General features: G+C 37.9%; 1 protein-coding gene across 3 annotated transcripts in view; it reads left to right on the forward strand.

Annotated features, from left to right (window-relative positions):
• Positions 1-18353, forward strand: part of GRM5 (glutamate metabotropic receptor 5) — a 507510-nt gene that overhangs the window by 440375 nt on the left and 48782 nt on the right. For all 3 annotated transcript variants that reach the window (XM_047072296.1, XM_047072297.1, XM_047072298.1), the window contains exon 7: positions 13964-14903. In XM_047072296.1, the coding sequence (XP_046928252.1) occupies positions 13964-14903 (940 nt within the window). The remainder of the gene's footprint in view (positions 1-13963; positions 14904-18353) is intronic.

Below are 18353 nucleotides of genomic sequence, written 5' to 3' on the forward strand. Positions count from 1 at the left end.
CAATGAGGAAATTCCACTGACTCTTCAATTACAGAATTCTACCACTTCTCACTACCTCCACTGTAAGATCCCTTGTCCTAGAAATCATCATTAATTACCTTTACTATTGAAATACCTCCTAAGTAGTATTCCTGATTCTACCCTTGCCCCTACCTACAGCCACTTCTTAATACCCTAAACAGAGAAACCTTTTTGAAAGGTAAGCCAGATCATGCTACTCCACTGTCTAAGAACATGCAATGGTTTCCTATCTCATTCAAAGTCAAAGTCCTTACAAATTTACGTTCTATGTAATCTGGCCCTTTGTTATATCTCTGGAGTACCTTCCCCTTCATTTCATCTCCCCTTCCCCTAACACATTAGTCCTTTTTTTCTTCTGTCAAATCACCTAAAAGGCTCTTATCCTAGGGTCATTGTTCAAGTTGTTCTCTCTGCCTGGAATATTCCACCCCCAACACCCAAAGTATTATCCTTCCTTCCTCCAAGTCCTTATCCAAATGTCTACTCTGAGCAACTTGTTTAATACTACCAGTTATCCCTCCTTACCCTTTTCTACCTCTCTGATTTTCTACATTCACATATAACCTTTTATTCTATTATTTTGTTTATGTATTAATTTATTTTTATTGATCATATGCATATTGTCAGTATCCCCAGTTGGACTATTAAGCTAAAGAGTAGGGTTTCTTTTTTCTTGCATGCTATGTTCACTTTGGAATATGAAGCTCCTAGAACATAATAGATACTCAAGAAATATTTGCTGAAAAAACCAATTACAGAATAGAAGAAAGGAAACAAATCCCCATGTGTTGAGTAACTGACACCCATTTTAATAGGAATTTTGTGTTCTGCCAGCTAATCTCCCTTATCCCCCAAAAAGGTTGGAATCATTATCTCCATTTTAGAGAAAACCGAGGTTGAAAATGTAAAATATCTGTGCTTGTAAAGCACAGTAAAGTAACAGAAATAAGGTTCAAGCCTTACTGTAAAAGCCCTTATAAAACTTTTGCTTTTTCTTTGATACGATGCTGTAGGCAATATGGAAATGAGCATGAATCACTGGATCCTTTCTAAAAGGATCTCTAAAATGTAATGAAAAATTTTGTGCAGTTGTCCTTTTCAAATAATGAGCTTGATGAAGCTGTTTTAGTTCATGCTGAAAAGAACAATGATTTTTTTTAATGAAATTCCAGGGCTCATACATCAAAAAATTGTAAAATGCCTTCTTACTCTTCCAAATTCTTAATTTTCATTAACTGATAAATATGTTTATCCCACCAAATAAGTCAAAAAGTTGGAGTATTTATAAATGTAACACTATTTGTGCCAGGAGAAATAAAATTGCTAAAAGGCCCTCTCTCAAAGGAACTTCTCAAAATAAGTCTCAAAGAGAACATAAGCCAGTTTTCATCTTGCCAAAAACCATGCAATGAAAAATGTGCATTGCATTCTTCTTCACAATGATAAATTTGTGGCTAAAAACAGTGTCATCTTGGTCAAAAACCACTCTGATATAACCAGACTGAAGAAAATCATGTGGTTTCATTGATTTCAGTTTTTGATAAATATAGCTTACCCAAAATAAATTATCACATTTCCCCCCAACAACATAAAACATTATAACACAGTGACTACCACTACATTACCTAGCCCACTTGGAAAATGCTTCATAAAGCATTGGTATATTATATGAGTAATATGAAACAGATAAATGTCTCCTATCTTGCCACCTCTTAAAAATCACATTAAGTCAAGTGAAAAATTTAGAGAGCATATGTGCTGCCTTGTACTTACAAACAATTTAAGGCAATATAATACCATTTACTTGGGGCTGTGTATATATAAACAGGCTAGAAAGATGAAATGGGCCTGGCTTTTCCCCAGAAGAACATAGGACAATCTAATAAAACACACAGGCAATTTAGCAGATGTTGAGTCACTACTATTTTATGCATATACTCTTTTTCCTCCTTTTCTCACTTCATAATTATCATGCCACTCTTCAAGTCACATGTTATTTTATATGGTCCTCATTCTAACCCCTGAGATGGAGGCAGGAAGGGATTATGATCTTCCCTCCTAAAGCTTTTACTGACTTCCCATTTGAACTCTCAGCAGTAATTGCCAGAAATATTATAATTCTCTTATGACGCTCTGTTATGAGGCTGTAGAGATATGGCTCTGCACACCTGATTTCTGCATTTCACCCGTTTCTTTATATTTCTTCCTCTTTTTTCCACATCTGTTTTTCTCCTCCTGTGGTTCCTTTCACTTCAAATGCTCTCCAGCTCCAATCCTACCTTACTTGTCTTAATTAAAAATGCATGAAATAATGGTGCCTACCTAGTAGAGTGTGGGGTATTAAAGAAGATATGTATATAGTGCTCGGCACAGTGCCTAAAGAGTAGAGTCACAGAGCCGAAGTGTTTGACCAAGACACTGGTTTAAAGGAATAAATGACTGTCTTTGTGTCATCGTGGCACAGGCCAAATGCCTTGAATGGAGTGGGTGCTCAATAATATGCACTGAATGGAGAAGTGAGTGGCATGCTGTAGTTGTGCTAGGTGTGAACATCTTTAATCTCCTTGATGGTAGGACAAGGCATTCATCTGGCCCCAACAATCTCTGTTCCTATATTTTCTTTTTATAGTAAACATGAGCATTTTAGTTAATAACATATATGCCGGTGACTCAATTAAGAAATACTTACAATGAGGGGCACCTGGGTGGCTCAGTCGGTTAAACGTCCGACTTAGGCTCAGGTCGTGATCTCACGGTTTGTGGGTTCGAGCCCCGTGTCCAGCTCTGTGCTGACAGCTCAGGGCTTAGAGCCTGCTTCGGATTCTGTGTCTCTCTCCTGCTCCTCCCCCACTCATGCTCTGTCTCTCTCTCAAAAATAAATAAACATTAAAAAAAGTGTTTGAAAAAAAAAAGAAATACTTACAATGAGCATAGGAGAAGGGAAGGAAAAATAAAATAAGATAAAAACAGAGAGGGAGGCAAACCATAAGAGACTCTTAAATACAGAGAACAAACAGGGTTGCTAGAGAAGTGTTGATGTTGGGTGGGGGGATGGACTAAATGGACAAGAGGCATTAAAGAGGGCACTTGTTGGGATGAACACTACGTATTATATGTAAGTGATGAATCACTAAATTCTACCCCTGAAACTAATACTACACTATATTTTAACTAACTTGAATTTAAATAAAATCTTGAAGAAAAAGAAATACAATATTATGACTCTTAAAATTCAGGAATTAGTAGGCTTGGGAAGAGAAACGATGGGCAAAATCCAAGGCAGAGTATACATGTAATTTTGCAACCAGCCTTAGGGAATATAAAGTAAGCCCAGGCCTTAGAACATTTCTCACATATCTCCAAGGCAAAAATAATAATAATAATAATAATAATAATAATAATAATAATCAAGACCATGTGAGAGGGCCTATGGGAACACAGAAGGAATACTGTGGGACCAGCAAAACTTCTGTCATAAAATCAGAAAGCCTCTGAACAATTTGATGGAAGACCAGCCATACAGGAGGAAAATGCCTTCCAGTATGCAGATTATTTGCAAAAAAAAAAAAAAAATCATAAGAGTCTGACTAAAACCAGAGGAAAGGGCCTGGGAAGCCAGAAAATTAATAGAAATAAATATAAATGAATTGTAAAACACTCATTACAGCTGATAATATATATGTATAACTTTATTAATAGTCTATTGGTTTTAAAGGGATGACTTTAATGTTTTATTCTAGGAAAACACAAAAAAGTAGGGTTTTTTTAAATGTTTATTTATTTTTGAGAGAGAGAGAGAGAGAGAGAGAGAGAGTACAAACAGGGGAGGGGCAGAGAGAGAGGGAGACACCGAGTCCAAAGCAGGCCCTGAACTATAAGTGCAGAACCCAATGCAGGACTGGAACTCATGAACTGTGAGATCATGACCTGAGCCAAAGTCAGACACTTAACTGATTGAGCCACCCAGGCACCCCAAACACAAAAATACTTTTAAGCATTTTGTACACTCAGTCCTTATAAATTGCTTCACTGATGCTTTTCAGGTAATCAGTCTTTAATTTCTCATACATGAATTCCTCTACAAGAATTTCTCTAGATTAAAGCTCTCACTATAGGCAAGAGAAAGGATTGGAATTCTGTATCATTTCTGTTTCATGTGTAGAAAAATTGAGACTTAAATTGAGTAAAAGTCTCACATTCACAGGAAATAGTTGTATGTAAGTTGAAAATAAAGTGCATGTCTCCCAATTCTTCAATTGTCCCTCTTTTTTTATTTTTTAAATTTTTTCAAATTTTTATTTAAATTCCAGTTAGTTAGCATATAGTGTAATATTGGTTTCAGGAGAATTTAGTGATTCATCATTGACATACAACACCCAGAGCTCATCACAGCAAGTGCCCTCCTTAATGCCCACCACCCATTTAACCCATCCACACCCATCTCCCCTCCAGCAACCCTCAGATTATTCTCTATAGCTGAGTCTGTTATGGTTTGCATCCCTCTTTTTTCCCTTCCCCTATGTTCATCTGTTTTGTTTCTTAAATTCCACATATGAGTGAAATCATATGGTATTTGTCTTTATCTGACTTATTTCTCTTAGCATAATGTACTCTAGCTCAATCCATGTCATTGCAAATGGCAAATTTTCATTACTTTTGATGACTGTGTAATATTCCTGTGTGTGTGTGTGTGTGTGTGTGTGTGTGTGTGTGTGTGTATAACATATCTTCTTCATCCATTCAAGAGTCAGTGAACATTTGGACTATTTCCATAATTAGGCTATTGTTGATAATAATGCTATAAACATCAGGGTGCATCTGCCCCGTTGAATCAGTATTTTTGTATTCTTTTGGTAAATACCTAGTCGTGTAATTGCTGGACCACAAGGTAGTTCTATTTTTAACTTTTTGAGGAACCTTCATAGTGTTTTCCACACTGCCTGCATCAGTTTGCATTCCCACCAACAGCATAAGAAAGTTCCCCTTTCTCTGGTCCTTGCCAGAATCTGTTCTTTCCTGTGTTGTTAATTTTAGCCCTTCTGAGAGGTGTGAGGCAGTATCTCATTATGGTTTTGACTTGTATTTCCCTGACGATGAGTGATGTTGAGCATCTTTCCATGTGTCTGGCCCTCTTCTGCCCATTTCTTAACTGGGTTGTTTGTTTTTTGGGTGTTGAGTTTGATAAGTTATTTTGGATACTAACCCATCAGATATGTCATTTGCAGATATCTTCTCCTATTCCATAGGCTGCCTTTTAGTTTGGTTGATTGTTTCCTTCACTGTGCAGAAGCTTTTTATCTTCATGAATTTTCAGTATTTCATTTTTGCTTTTGTTTCCCTTGCCTGTAGAGATGTGGTCTAGTAAGAAGTTGCTTCAGCCAAGGTCAAAGAGGTTGCTGCCTGTGTTCTCCTCTAGGACTTTGATAGTTTCCTGTATCACATTTTGGTCTTTCATCCATTTTGAGTTTATTTTTGTGTATGGTGTTAAGAAAGTGGTCCAGTTTCAGTCTTCTGTGTCCCTCTTCTTCTTTAATGTAATCACACATTCATTCAACCTGTTTAACTCCCTATTGTGTGCCAAGCACAGTACAAAAGCAAAGGTGCAGCATCCTGCTCTCAAATTTCTCACAGTCTACCAGGTAAAATAGACATGCAAACTCACTATGAGCATGATAGTTGTGCTACTATGTGCAAAAAAAAAATGTGGAAGTGCTGTGATAGACACAGGCCCAAGAGGTTGTCCACCTGAGAGGAACCTGCCCTTAGGGGTCAGGAAATCAGAAAAGCCATCCTCAGAGGACCTGTCAAATGAAAGAGTCAGGAGGAGTTAGCTAGTGAAAAGGGAGAGGGGAAAGGTAAAAATGGAGCAAAGTATTCTAATCAGCACATTTTACTATTTAAATTCATACACTGTGTTTTTCCTCTCTTGTTCATCCGCAGTATGACCGGAAGTCATATTTTTCAAAGCTGTTCCCTACAAATGTGCATCTATGATAATCCTTCCGCTTAGTACTCTGCAGTATCATTAAATCATCCTTTATGCTTTAATTATGAAATAAATCTTTGCATACAATTTCAAACTCCCCTATAAAATATAACCAATATAAAAGAACAAAAATATAAACTAAATAAAAGCTATAGCCCTGAGTTGTCAGCTCTCTGAGGGGATTTTATTAAGGGAATCTAAAACAAAAATATTCAATAAACCATGAAAGGCATGATATAGGCTGGATCCAATAATAAATGGATAGCTGTGAGTCCCCAATGTGGCAATGTTAGAAATATCTCACAATCAATCCTTGGGGATTTGGTGCCCATTCAAAAAAATTTCTACACTAGAAAGCTTTAGGGACGCAAAAGCAACAACTTAAAAATCAGTGTCTCTGGTCCAGCAGTGTAGGACATGTGTGCCAGGATGAGAACATTGCCGATGAGTTTGAACCCATGATATTTCTCAGAAGAAGGCAGGGACTTTTGTGAGGATAACAAATATCAAATATGTATGCCACCACCAGCCCCTCCTTGCTCATGGGCTGACACTGTTGATCATGATTCACCTTCCTACTAAGTAGCCTTAAGACCCCTTTCAAAGAGGCACTTGATCAGTTTCCCTCTCCTAATATAGCATCCATTAATCAATTAGAAATCCCACAGGATTTTTATCCCAAAAAAGTTAGTTTATTAAACCTTATATGATTCTATTATAAAATAGAATTAATAATGCCTACCTTATTGATTATTATGAAGATTACTAAAATATCTAAGAGAACACCTGACATATAGTAGGCACTCAATAAAAGCCAGTTTCCTCCTTTTTGTAATGCTGGCATAAACAGGAATGGGGTGGCTTCCTATTGAGGCAGTTTCAGATATAACTTACCCAATATTTTGGATACAGACTAAATTTTTATTTCAGGGAGTAATCATGGTATGCTTTGTTTCATGATTATAATAGTAAAAATCAATCAACTCTAGAGTAAGCCTTCCTCACTGAGAACTTTTCTGGCCTAAAGTAAAACATGTTACAATTAACAGCCTTCTTGAGAAGAGTGAATCTGAACTTTATAGTTAGATGGCACTTATTAATGAATGACTTCTGTATACTACCTTTCTCTTTCCTCCACCCATGATTCTCAGATCCAGTGAGTTACTCATAGTTGGATTAATTCATCAATCATAAAGCATTTATCATTGCCAAGTTAGTACCAGGAATATTTCCAATGTGAAACAAGTCACCTCTAGGCAGAAGTAAGCTCTTGACATACTTAGTTTCACTCTCTCTGGTTACCAGAATCTTTACTCTAAAATTCAGGTGTAATCCACTGAATTTAGACTTCTATCTATAATGGAAACCAAGAGTCTGTAACTTGGGACTTTTTAAAGGCAACAACAAAGGTTTGTGAAAATGACTTGATCCATACACCAGGATGAAAATTATAAACTTTCATTACATGGTAAATATATTAATTTCTGAATTGCTATGTTAACCATATGAATAAGGCACTGTACCAGGGATCCATTTGTGAGCAAACAAGACAAATTCCCTAACCTCAGAGTGTTATATCAAAGGAGGAGGATAAACCTTAACAATATAATCTTTCTCTCTCTCTCTCTCTCTCTCTCTCTCTCTCTTTCTCTCTCATACACATACACACAAGATAGATGACATTACAGTAAGTGCTACAAAGAAAAATGAAGTACCTAAATATAACGTACACACACACACATGCATACCACTTCTAATTTTTCTAAACCATGGAAGTGATAAATAAATAAATCTATCTATATCTATATCTATACCTATCTAATCTATATCTCAAAAGATCAGGAATATGAACAATGCAGAAAGAATTCTGTCTACATTCTTCTGGTATCTCAGATCATCAGATCAACATCCTAGAAATCAAAATCTAGGCAAGTAAAGAAAGGAGTAAAGACAGACAAATGGTCTATGGATGGAACAGACTGAAATAAGCATGATACTCGTCACCAGTCAACACCTTGTACTCTGGGTAGATCTATAGCTCGTGTATCAAAGGATAGTCCTACAACAGCCCCATATCAGTTTTGTATACCTGAAATGGCCTGACCAGCAGCTGAGCACACATCCATTTGATTCTCAGAGATTCTCAGTAACTTCCTTTCCTCCAAAAATATGGAGCTTGTTGGGGCACCTGGGTGGCTCAGGCAGTTAAGTGTCTGACTTAGGCTCAGGTCATGATCTCATGGTCTGTGAGTTTGAGCCCTGTGGTGGGCTCTGTGTTGGCAGCTCAGAGCCTGGAGCCTCTTTCAGAATCTGTGTCTCCCTCTCTCTCTGACCCTCCCCCGTTCATGCTCTGTCTCTCTCTGTCTCAAAAATAAATAATTATTTTTTTAATTTAAAAAAATAATTTAAAAATAAAAATAAAAAATATATGGAGCTTGTTAAGGAGTTCCTCCCTAGCTTACTTATAGAATATCAGCAATCCATCCCAGGTTCTTTGCCTCTTCATTCCTTCTGCATAAACAGACACCTGGAATGGGATTTGAAAATGTAATAGTCTAGGAATTATTAACTACAGGAATATTAATCCTATAGGACTAATGCCCCCCAAAATAAGCATGTGTACTAGTTATTGCTAAGCAGTCATATTGTTTTTAAGTGTTCAGGAAATCAGTGGAGTATCCATTCTCCCACTAGAGGTATGGAAAGCACATTCCTGGAATCACAAGACGAAATGTGGATAATACAGTTTTGGCAGTCCACTCTACCTTTAAAAAGAAAGCCTCTTGTATTTTCAATATATATCACTTCAAGCTATGCAAGGATATATTATACTAGAGAACCACAGAATAAGAATCAAGCATGAAAGAGGAGGACAGTGAGAAGTAGATAGCTACTTAAATAGATGTTATCAGAAAATAGGTTTTGGTTTTCTAGTGTATTTATCATCTGCATTTCTAGAAAGGACTGCAATGTTGTGCATCCTCTATGAAACTCTAATATGCTTGCCAGGAGGGAACTTCATTGACATGATCAAGATTCTTTAATCTAAAACATAACATATGCTAAATTGATAAAATTTATAGTAAAACAGATAGATAGATAGATAGATAGATAGATACATTCTTAGTTAAACTTTATATATCCTGCTAGTATGTAGTAACTGACCAGTACACTAAGACTACTTCCAGTAACTTACCATTATACAAAGAAGGAAAGAGGGACTTAAAAAAAATCAATGGAAAAAATGCCCAGTAATTCTAAGAAGGAAATAAAGAAAGATTTAGGAAAAATAACAGGGCATTCAGATGTTTGTAAACCAATGCACACAGAAGAGGTAGTAATCAATGAGAATTTTAATTTATCTCATAATAGAATTAGCATTATTCTGAGATTTGGAAGAATACGTTCCATGATAGGAATATAGCAATAGAAGGATACCACCTTGTTCAAATAAATACTGTAGATCTAACAGTAGTAAAAGGGGAAAGATATAAGAGAAAGATATATCCCCAGAAGAGATATCTGCAAACATGAAGCTCAAAGCTTTGTGTGATCCCCCTGTAAAGGCTTTTTAAAAAAGAAAACTTGAATTATATTGTTAGAGAAAGGTGTGGTGGGCCATCCAATTGACCACTTTCCTTTGACTTCTGATACACTTCTTTCCTTTCAGCTGGTCTACCTTATGTCTTCCTGACATATGTTCTTCCTATGCCATTCCTTAATATTGGTGTTATGCCAGACTTCTAGGCTTTGCTCTCATCAATATCTGTGTGTTTCCTCATTAATTGCCTTTATTTCCATGTCTCTTATTTCCACCTGTAAACAGATGATTCCTAAAGCTATAACTTCCACCCTGATATCTCTTATATACCTCTGCTTCTACCTACTCAGTAACTCATAGACATTTCAAACACAACATGTCCAAATTGGAACTAGATATCATCCTCATAAAATGTGGCTATTTTCTTCCCGCAGCCCTCATCTTAGTTAATAGCATTGCTGTCAACTTGGTTAAAAGCCTCTCTCCTGACTCTTCTGTCTGCCTCATAATCTTTTTCAATGCTAGGTCTAAAATGTCTTTACCAGCCCAGTCTTTCCTTGAGTACAATGACTTAGTTTTTGCCCTATATCCCATGACTATCCTCTTGTGATATCCTTCTAACCAGTTTATTCACCTCCACCTGTCATCCTGACCTATGGTTTTTCTAATCTATCTTCCTCCACCCCTAATCCTGGCCCTGAGACAATATAGTTTATGGAAAGTCATAGGTAGGGTTAGGGTGATCACATCTTAGAATTATCATGTAAGACATTCACACACTGGATGAGAAATCACACACTGCATTAATAGTCTATGGTTGGGCTGCCAACCAAGGACCAGCGATCAGTTGTATAATCATTGAGCTTGCTTATTCAAAATAAGATTCCTTTGTCTTATCCCAAATGTACTGATTAAAACTCCCCTAAGTTAGGCCCTTGAGTTGTATTTTTGTAGACTCTGCAAGTGATTGTGATGCACATCCGTTTTTGGAAACTCTAAGAACTTATCCAATTATAAGATTCAGTGATTATAACACTCTAATCAGAATCCAATTTTCTATTCCAAGAGAATAGTTACAAAAGTATTTTGTGCAATGGCAGCATCATTAAACTAAACATAAAGTCTTCTGAGTGGTTCACATTAAATGAAAAAAAACATGCATTTGAATGTATAAATTCTTGTAAATTTGTGAAAATATTCACACCACATTAGAGGCATGCCTTATGTACATTTCTTCCTATGTATGTATCTGATGGGGTTTTCTTTAGTTTCAGACATGATGTTAATGGGTTACATAGGAAGAGTTCAAGAATATGTTTGATGTAAAAATAGTGGTGAATGCTGTCACGGGAGAACATTTAGAATTACGGTGCTAATTATATCTATACAAAAGCAATTAAGATTTAGCAGAGCAGCAGAAAAAAGTAATAAATATTTATACATTTTTTTTCAGTTCATTATCTTTAGCTAATGAAAGGATTCCCACTTCACGTACCATATAACATGCTTCCTATACCAGTAAGTTACTGTGGACATTAATAGCTCATGACCTAGGAGGAGAAACAGGACCCTTTAGAATTAACTATAGTAGATAATAAATTTCATTGTAATATATGTGTTCTAAACAAACAATTATGGAAAAATAAGGGGAGGAGTGATTAATACCTATTTTTCTGTTGTAAAATAGTCTCTGCAAGGAACAAATCTATATAAGTATGAAACTAAACCCCATTGTATACTAAAGCCTCAAATATTGAATCCCTACATATAATCAGTATATGTAAACATAGATGCCTAAAAATAAGGATTCAGGTATGTTCATTAGCAATGAGATATGTGTTTATTTATAATTAATGACATTATGCAAAATAATTATATTTAGTCTAGGCCATCTACATTTTTTAAGTTAAAAGCACTTCGTTTCAATATTAAATAATCAAGTTTTTAAAATAAGAATGCATTTTTCCATAGAAACAATTTTGTAAATTGTGCTGAAAATTCTATGCTAACTCACAACTTCTATTAAACCTATAATGAATTGGGATGCCTGGGTGGCTCAGTCCGTTAAGCCTCCGACTTTGGCTCAGGTCATGATCTCACTGTCCCTGAGCTTGAGCCCTGCATTGGACTCTGTGCTGTCAGCTCAGAGCCTGGAGCCTGCTTCGGATTCTGTGCCTCCCTCTCTCTCTGTCCCTCCCCTGCTCAAGCGCTTGCTCTCTCTCTCTCTCTCTCTCTCTCTCTCAAAAAATAAAGATTAAAAAAATTAAAAATAAATAAACCCCATAATGAATTTAACAATAATATTAATGGTACTGTTTGAAATCTGAGATCTTGAAGAAAGAGACAGGCAAGGCAGAAATAAGGGACAGAGAATGTTTCCTTTTTACAAGAGCTGCTTTTAGGCGTATTTTGAAAGAACCAAATGCTTCTTTACTACCAGTACTTATTGTCATCTCTCGTACCTCCTAGTAACCATTAGTATTCAAAACCACTTACTACAACACCCTTGATCATGGGTAATGGGAATTTAATAGAAAAATCTTACACCTATATCAATTAGGATTTGGGTTGGCTGCATACATCAGGGGGGAAAAGTAGCTTAAACAAGATAAATGTGATATACATAGTCTAGATCTAGTCAGGGGTTCCATAGTTAACAGGGATTCAGGCTCCCTCTATTTTTTCTCTCCCAAAACTCAGAACACATTTTCTGTCCTTAGTTACCTTATATTCCAAGGTAACTGCTGGAGCTCTAGCCACCATGTTTATGTTCCAGGCAGGAGAAGGAGAAAGCCAGAAAGGGCAAAAAGGGTACTCTCCAAGATGAGTCACGTTCCTTTAAGGAGTTCCCAGCTTACATCTCTCTGGGTAAAACACCATCACATAGCACATTGGACTACAAAGGTTGCTAGAAAATGTAGTGTTTTAGCTGCACCCTTTACTACCCCCAACTGAAATTGGAGATATGTTGCTGAGAATAAAGGGGAGAATGGATATTTGTTGGCAAGTAGTAAAATATTCCTCAAATATCCAGTGCTCCAGATTGTTTAATTCCATTCCTACTCACTCAAGATAGTTTCTTTATTTTTATGTTTCTATTAAATGTAACACACGCTACTTCACACACACACACACACACACACACACACACACACACACAGAAATGTGGCTAAAGCAGTGGTTCTCATCTTTGGCTGCACATTTAGAAGCACTTAAAGTGTCTTTTAAAATTCCTGATACTCAGACCAATTAAATTAGAAACTTAACACTGAGACCCAGGCCACAGTATTGTAAAAAAATGTCTCCAGGTGATTCCAGTGTGTAGCCCAGTTTGAGGACCACAGTCCTAAATAAAGAAATGTGAAAAGAAGGCGCATAACCTAAATGATGCCAAGTGTTGTCACTTTTTTCTGATGTGTAATGAAGTGATATAAAAACCTGCAAGCCATGAGTCGAAAATAATTTTAGGAGTATTGGCACTTCCCACACAGGCCAATTTTTTGTCTTTGGGGTCATTTTTCCTCTCCTGCCTCCCTCTTTTCTTTTAAAGTGTCTTCTCTTGATAACACTGGAACCATAGAGTTCTCTGAAAATCCTAACTGTTCTATACAGTGGATTCAAGGACGGCATAGATGGATCCAATGATCACCATCCTTGATGTCTTGACCTCTTACGTAGCTCCACATCCATTTAAACTCTCTATATTGCCTCAAATAATTTTCAAATCTGTCCACACTTTTATCTCATTCCAAATCCACACAGCAACCAAAGGAATATTTAAAACAGGTCTGACCATGCCATTCCTCTCCTGTACATAGATCCCTCCCATGACTTCCTATTACTCTAGGACTCTCTGCACTGCAAGATCCCTTGCTGCCTACCTCCCAGCCTTATCTAGGCCACCCATTACACTTGGTAGGTGGCCTCCTTTTGTGCCTCCAATGCCCCCTAGCTCTTTCCTTACAATTAATCTCTGTGTACCAAACCTACTGAATCCCCAAACTCAGCCAAACCAACACTTCCATTTGCTAATTCCTGTTGAAGGAGGCTTTTATTGCTTACACAGTGTCAGGAACCATGCTGTGTTTCTTAATGGCCTTTATCACAGTTGTAAGTAATTATTTAGAAGCACTCCCTCCCCAATTATTTTTTATGAGAGCAAAGAACATGTTCTTCACCATTTTGTTTTCAGAACCAAGAACAGCTCCTATCCCAGAGTCTGTGTTTAATACTATAAAGATAAATATTTTATGAATGAATATATGAAGAAATGAGTACTATAGGAGACTGAGATTAGAAGGGCAGATTGTAGTCAAAGTGAAAGGGTCATTGGCAGCTGCTTGTAACTTAGGCACAAGTGACCCAAGTAAATGTTTCTTCCTTTTTTTTCCCAATATGTGTCTGTGTCTCTGCAGGTTGTGATCTGATCCCAGTACAGTATCTTCGCTGGGGTGACCCTGAACCCATTGCCGCTGTTGTGTTTGCCTGCCTCGGCCTGCTGGCCACCCTATTTGTTACTGCAGTCTTCATCATTTACCGTGATACTCCAGTAGTCAAGTCCTCCAGCAGGGAACTCTGCTACATTATCCTTGCTGGCATCTGCCTGGGTTACTTATGTACCTTCTGCCTCATTGCAAAGCCCAAACAGATTTATTGCTACCTTCAGAGAATTGGTATTGGTCTTTCTCCAGCCATGAGCTACTCAGCCCTCGTAACCAAGACCAATCGTATTGCGAGGATCCTGGCTGGCAGCAAGAAGAAGATCTGTACCAAAAAGCCCAGGTTCATGAGTGCCTGTGCCCAGCTAGTGATTGCTTTCATCCTCATATGCATTCAGTTGGGCATCATCGTTGCCCTCTTTATAATGGAGCCTCCTGATATAATGCATGACTACCCAAGCATTCGTGAAGTCTACCTGATTTGTAATACCACCAACCTAGGAGTTGTCACTCCTCTTGGATACAATGGTTTGCTGATTTTGAGCTGTACCTTCTATGCTTTCAAGACCAGAAACGTTCCAGCTAACTTCAATGAGGCCAAGTACATCGCCTTCACCATGTACACCACCTGCATCATATGGCTGGCCTTTGTGCCAATCTACTTTGGCAGCAACTACAAAATCATCACCATGTGTTTTTCAGTCAGCCTCAGTGCCACAGTGGCGCTGGGCTGCATGTTTGTGCCAAAAGTGTACATCATCCTGGCCAAACCGGAGAGAAACGTGCGCAGCGCCTTCACCACATCTACCGTGGTGCGCATGCATGTGGGGGATGGCAAGTCATCCTCAGCAGCCAGCAGGTCCAGCAGCCTAGTCAACCTGTGGAAGAGGAGGGGCTCCTCTGGGGAAACCCTAAGGTAAAGGTTGTGGGGGGGAGGTGTGGGGCACTGGTCCCTGTAGCTGAAGCAGTGACATTTGCTTCCTGTGTCTTTTAAGTTTAAAATATCTGAGTGAATGAAAACTGTGGGAGGCAGGGTGCTGGGAAAGGGGCCTTGGCCTTCTCATTGAATGGTTTTCATGGGGTTAATTGGATGTAGAGCCAGTTACTTATGCCAAAGCCAGAAACAGAGAAGTTGAGATAAAGAACAAAAGCAGAGTTTCGGCAAAAGAGAAGTGAGGTCCAAAGGGACAGGGAGAGCACGGTTAAGTCATTAAGCCAAGGAAAGGACCTCCAGGTCCGGAGGGTACAGAGGAATATAGTGGACCAAATTCTAGTTCCCAGAACACAGTAGAGAATTTATTGTTAACAAAGATCAATGCTGAGCACAGAGTGCCAAGAACCTCACACACCTGATTGCGTTATGTGCCTGAACCTTTTCCAAGCTCAGCAGAGTCCTTGACTGTTCATCCCATAAAGGCATGTGAATGTAGAATTTATATTTTAGTTATTGATGGGCAACTTGAACTCTTAAGGAAATGTCTAAGAATTTGAAAGGGTCAAAACAAAGGGACTTTGCATATAATCTTCCTAAACAACTAGCCAGTTTCCCATTGTGGCCCACAGTCCCACCCCATCCTTCATGCTTAGTATCCCAGGTAGTAGTTATTGGTCACCTCTTATCTGCAAATAAGCCAACAGCCAATGATTTACCCCTATGTGAGGCACTTCTCTAAGTGATAAATGACGCCTATAGCACTTCAAAAGGCAATGAGATCATCTTTTTTTTTTTAGCCAATTAAGATTTGTATCTTTAATAAACATCTGGAGAATACTGGCAGCATAGATTACTATATTCCATGTTGTCCCAGGGAAGTGTGGTTCCTTAAAGTCTGTTTAAGTATGACAGACTCTTAAGAACTGAAAGTGTAACCTATCATCCCATAGAGCTGCTCAGATTCACACCAGTGGTAAGCCTGGCTAGTAATCACTTGCTCCTTTCCTGCTTCTCTGAGGAAGGGGAGACAGTGGCCTCTGTGCACAGCTGATATGAAATTAGTTCAACTAATAACTTCCCAGTATGGGGGCAAAGAGATCAGTGGCTTGGGAACAAATTGGGAGGTATTAAAAAGGCTACATAGGGTGTTACTGGGAATAAGGACTTCCTCCATTTAAGAAGGGCATATCAGTCAGAAGAGCTAGTCAGAACATTATCTGCTCACTCTACAGAGATTTGACAATTTTCCTAAAATCTAGATAAATAAGTGGAAGACAAACCACTTACAAGTGGAAGATAAATAGCTAAATATTATTGCTTGAACAGTTCTCTTATACTATCATTTAGCCTGCATGGAAAGTCCCACCTTTCCATCAGCCCTAATTCTTCAAAGCCTGAATAATGGTGATGATAAAGATACCATGTCTTCTGAGGATTGAAAAGCACTCAGAATACTTAATCACATAGCTTAATTCATTTGCATTATTAACTTCTATCCTTGCCTCTTTTATTTTTTTTTCCTAATTCTTGTATGCCTCTCATTGCTTTCCATGTACATTGTTCAAGGTATTTAACTAAATTGTAAATCTTGGGGAAAACAACAGTGTCTTCTCCTACTTCAATAAATTGTGACAATATCATGGTCTGTCCACAGAAGGCCCTTCATATATTTAACTTGCCAGAATATTTTCCATCTGCTTTCTTAACTCCTCCCTCCCTAAAATATTCTTTTTCTGAAACTTCTGCAAGATCACCCTTTTATTTTGTCTAAGAAAATGTATTTTATATATATATGTTTTTTTTAATTTTTTAACATTTATTTATTTTTGAGAGAGAGAGAGACAGAGTGTGAATGGAGGAGGGACAGAGAGAGAAGGAGACACAGAATCTGAAGCAGGCTCCAGGCTCTAAGTTGTCAGCACAGAGCCTGATGCGGGGTTCGAACTTACGAACCATGAGATCATGATGTGAGCTGAAGTCGGACACTTAATCACCTGAGCCACCCTGGCGCCCCGAGAAAATGTATTTTTCAAACTTCAATTTTACCAGCCTTTGTTTAAACTCTTTCTTCAAGTAATATGTACATTGTTCAAGGTACCTTCCAAGGCACCTTCCAAGGCATCCTGTGCCTTCCAAAACATCCTGATAGGTAAAAAAAAAAAAAAAACAGGTTGCCAGAGGGATAGAATTGTGAGCTTGTGCCTAAGCACCCCAAAAACTCACTAGGGCAGGCTACTTAGACAGTGTGGAGCAGTGGTGAAGAACATGGTTTTGTAGCCAGTTTCTCCTGAGTCTGAATACTGGCACTGCCATTTCTTCTGTCTGAGGCTTAGTTTCTTCATCTGCCACGTTAAGATCATATCATCTACCTCAGAGGATTGTAAAAGAGTGAAAGAAATAATATATGTGTAAAGGCCAGGTACACAGTAGATATTTCAATGAACATATCAGAGTGCAGAGCTAGGCAGCTCTGGGATTGAACATTGGCAGCATCGCCCACCAGCTGTGGGACCATAGGCAAATCAGTTAACCTCTCTATGCCTTAATTTCCTCCTCTGATGAATGAAGATAATGAAATACAGACTTCACACAGTGGTTGTGAGACTAAACGAGTAAATACATGTAAAGTGTATACCATGCAGGAAGCACTTCTTAAGTGTTTGTTTGCTATTATTTTTAACTACGTTAACAATTGTCAGTCTTCTTCCACACCTGAAAACTTCTGTGTCAGGTATGCAAACAAGATGATCCTAATAATGAAGAGAGCATCATAAAAGGCAGTATAGATCTATAGACACATTAATTACACAGCCTGAGCTTCCAGAGTATCTCCATTTTTACATGGTCTAGTTCCTTGCCAGATTGTAGAGGATACCGTTCATCCTAATTTAAGCAGAATAAGCTCCTTGGGAGTGAGAGCCTTCTCTATCTTGTCATTGCTGTGCCTCCAGTGCCTGGAAGTCCCAAGAAGGGTGCTTGACACATAGAAGACACTAAATAATCTTTGGAATATTTATTGAGCAAATAAATTTGGCAAGGTAGTAATGCATCCCCTGTACTACTATCCCCTGGTGGTTCTACCACCTTTTATAACATTAAGCCTACTGTGATCTGTATTATAAATATCTCCTGCACTCCTGTGGTCCTCAGTTTCTGCTCAAGAATCAGGTCATTAATCCCATCCACTGATCTGATGCATTGCTATAATTCTAACATACCTTTAGTAACATTAAGTTACATTTTCAACTATTTTCTTTATACTTCAGTAAATAAGGGGCAACATAAATAACAAAATTCACTAATAGTGCCAATAGAAAACAGAAACTCTCGAGATTTGTGGCAGTATTTTAACTTGTGTTCGTTACATGGCCATGTAGTCCTTGATGATTGGATTTTGCATTCAGCATTATTTGAGTATGAAAACATCAAAGA

The sequence above is a fragment of the Lynx rufus genome, unplaced genomic scaffold, assembly GCF_022079265.1.
Source record: "Lynx rufus isolate CCGP_SWC_20201006 ecotype Redwood Valley unplaced genomic scaffold, mLynRuf1.p SCAF_9, whole genome shotgun sequence".
Classification (NCBI taxonomy): Eukaryota; Metazoa; Chordata; class Mammalia; order Carnivora; family Felidae; genus Lynx; species Lynx rufus.